The 592-nt window shown below is 43.9% G+C and overlaps 1 protein-coding gene across 1 annotated transcript in view; it reads left to right on the top strand.

The window, feature by feature from the left end:
• Positions 1–388: 388 nt before the first annotated feature.
• The window catches only part of LOC119582307 (serine/threonine-protein kinase nekl-2-like), a 5,944-nt gene continuing 5,740 nt past the window's right edge, over positions 389–592 (top strand). The window contains exon 1 of the mRNA XM_037930521.1: positions 389–505. Within this exon, the coding sequence (XP_037786449.1) occupies positions 389–505 (117 nt within the window). The remainder of the gene's footprint in view (positions 506–592) is intronic.

Below are 592 nucleotides of genomic sequence, written 5' to 3'. Positions count from 1 at the left end.
TCCACTCAAGTGCTTCAGAGTTTTAGCTCCATCTGAGATGAAAATAGATGTTTTCCCGGGGGTGTTGGTTGAAAATAAATGTTTTCCCGGGGGTGTTGGTTGAAAATAGATGTTTTCCCGGGGGTGTTGGTTGAAAATAGATGTTTTCCCGGGGGTGTTGGTTGAAAATAAATGTTTTCCCGGGGGTGTTGGTTGAAAATAAATGTTTTCCCGGGGGTGTTGGTTGAAAATAGATGTTTTCCCGGGGGTGTTGGTTGAAAATAAATGTTTTCCCGGGGGTGTTGGTTGAAAATAGATGTTTTCCCGGGGGTGTTGGTTGAAAATAGATGTTTTCCCGGGGGTGTTGGTTGAAAATAGATGTTTTCCCGGGGGTGTTGGTTGAAAATAGATGTTTTCCCGGGGGTGTTGGTGGTCAGAGTCCTCCACCGTCAGGCAGTCTCGGCAACTTCGGCTGCTGAATAGGTTTTGTGACGTGGAGTTGGAGTTCGTCTCTGGCGAGTGCTCGGTACAGTCATGATTTAAAGGATATATAATCAACGGGACACCAAAAAAAAAAAAAAAATCTTACTTGTTTACTGTTCAATGTAACGAA

Source organism: Penaeus monodon, chromosome 15 (assembly GCF_015228065.2).
Source record: "Penaeus monodon isolate SGIC_2016 chromosome 15, NSTDA_Pmon_1, whole genome shotgun sequence".
Taxonomy (NCBI): domain Eukaryota; kingdom Metazoa; phylum Arthropoda; class Malacostraca; order Decapoda; family Penaeidae; genus Penaeus; species Penaeus monodon.
The sequence above is the reverse complement of the archived record's forward strand: the minus strand, read 5'-3'. Positions and strand labels throughout refer to the sequence as shown.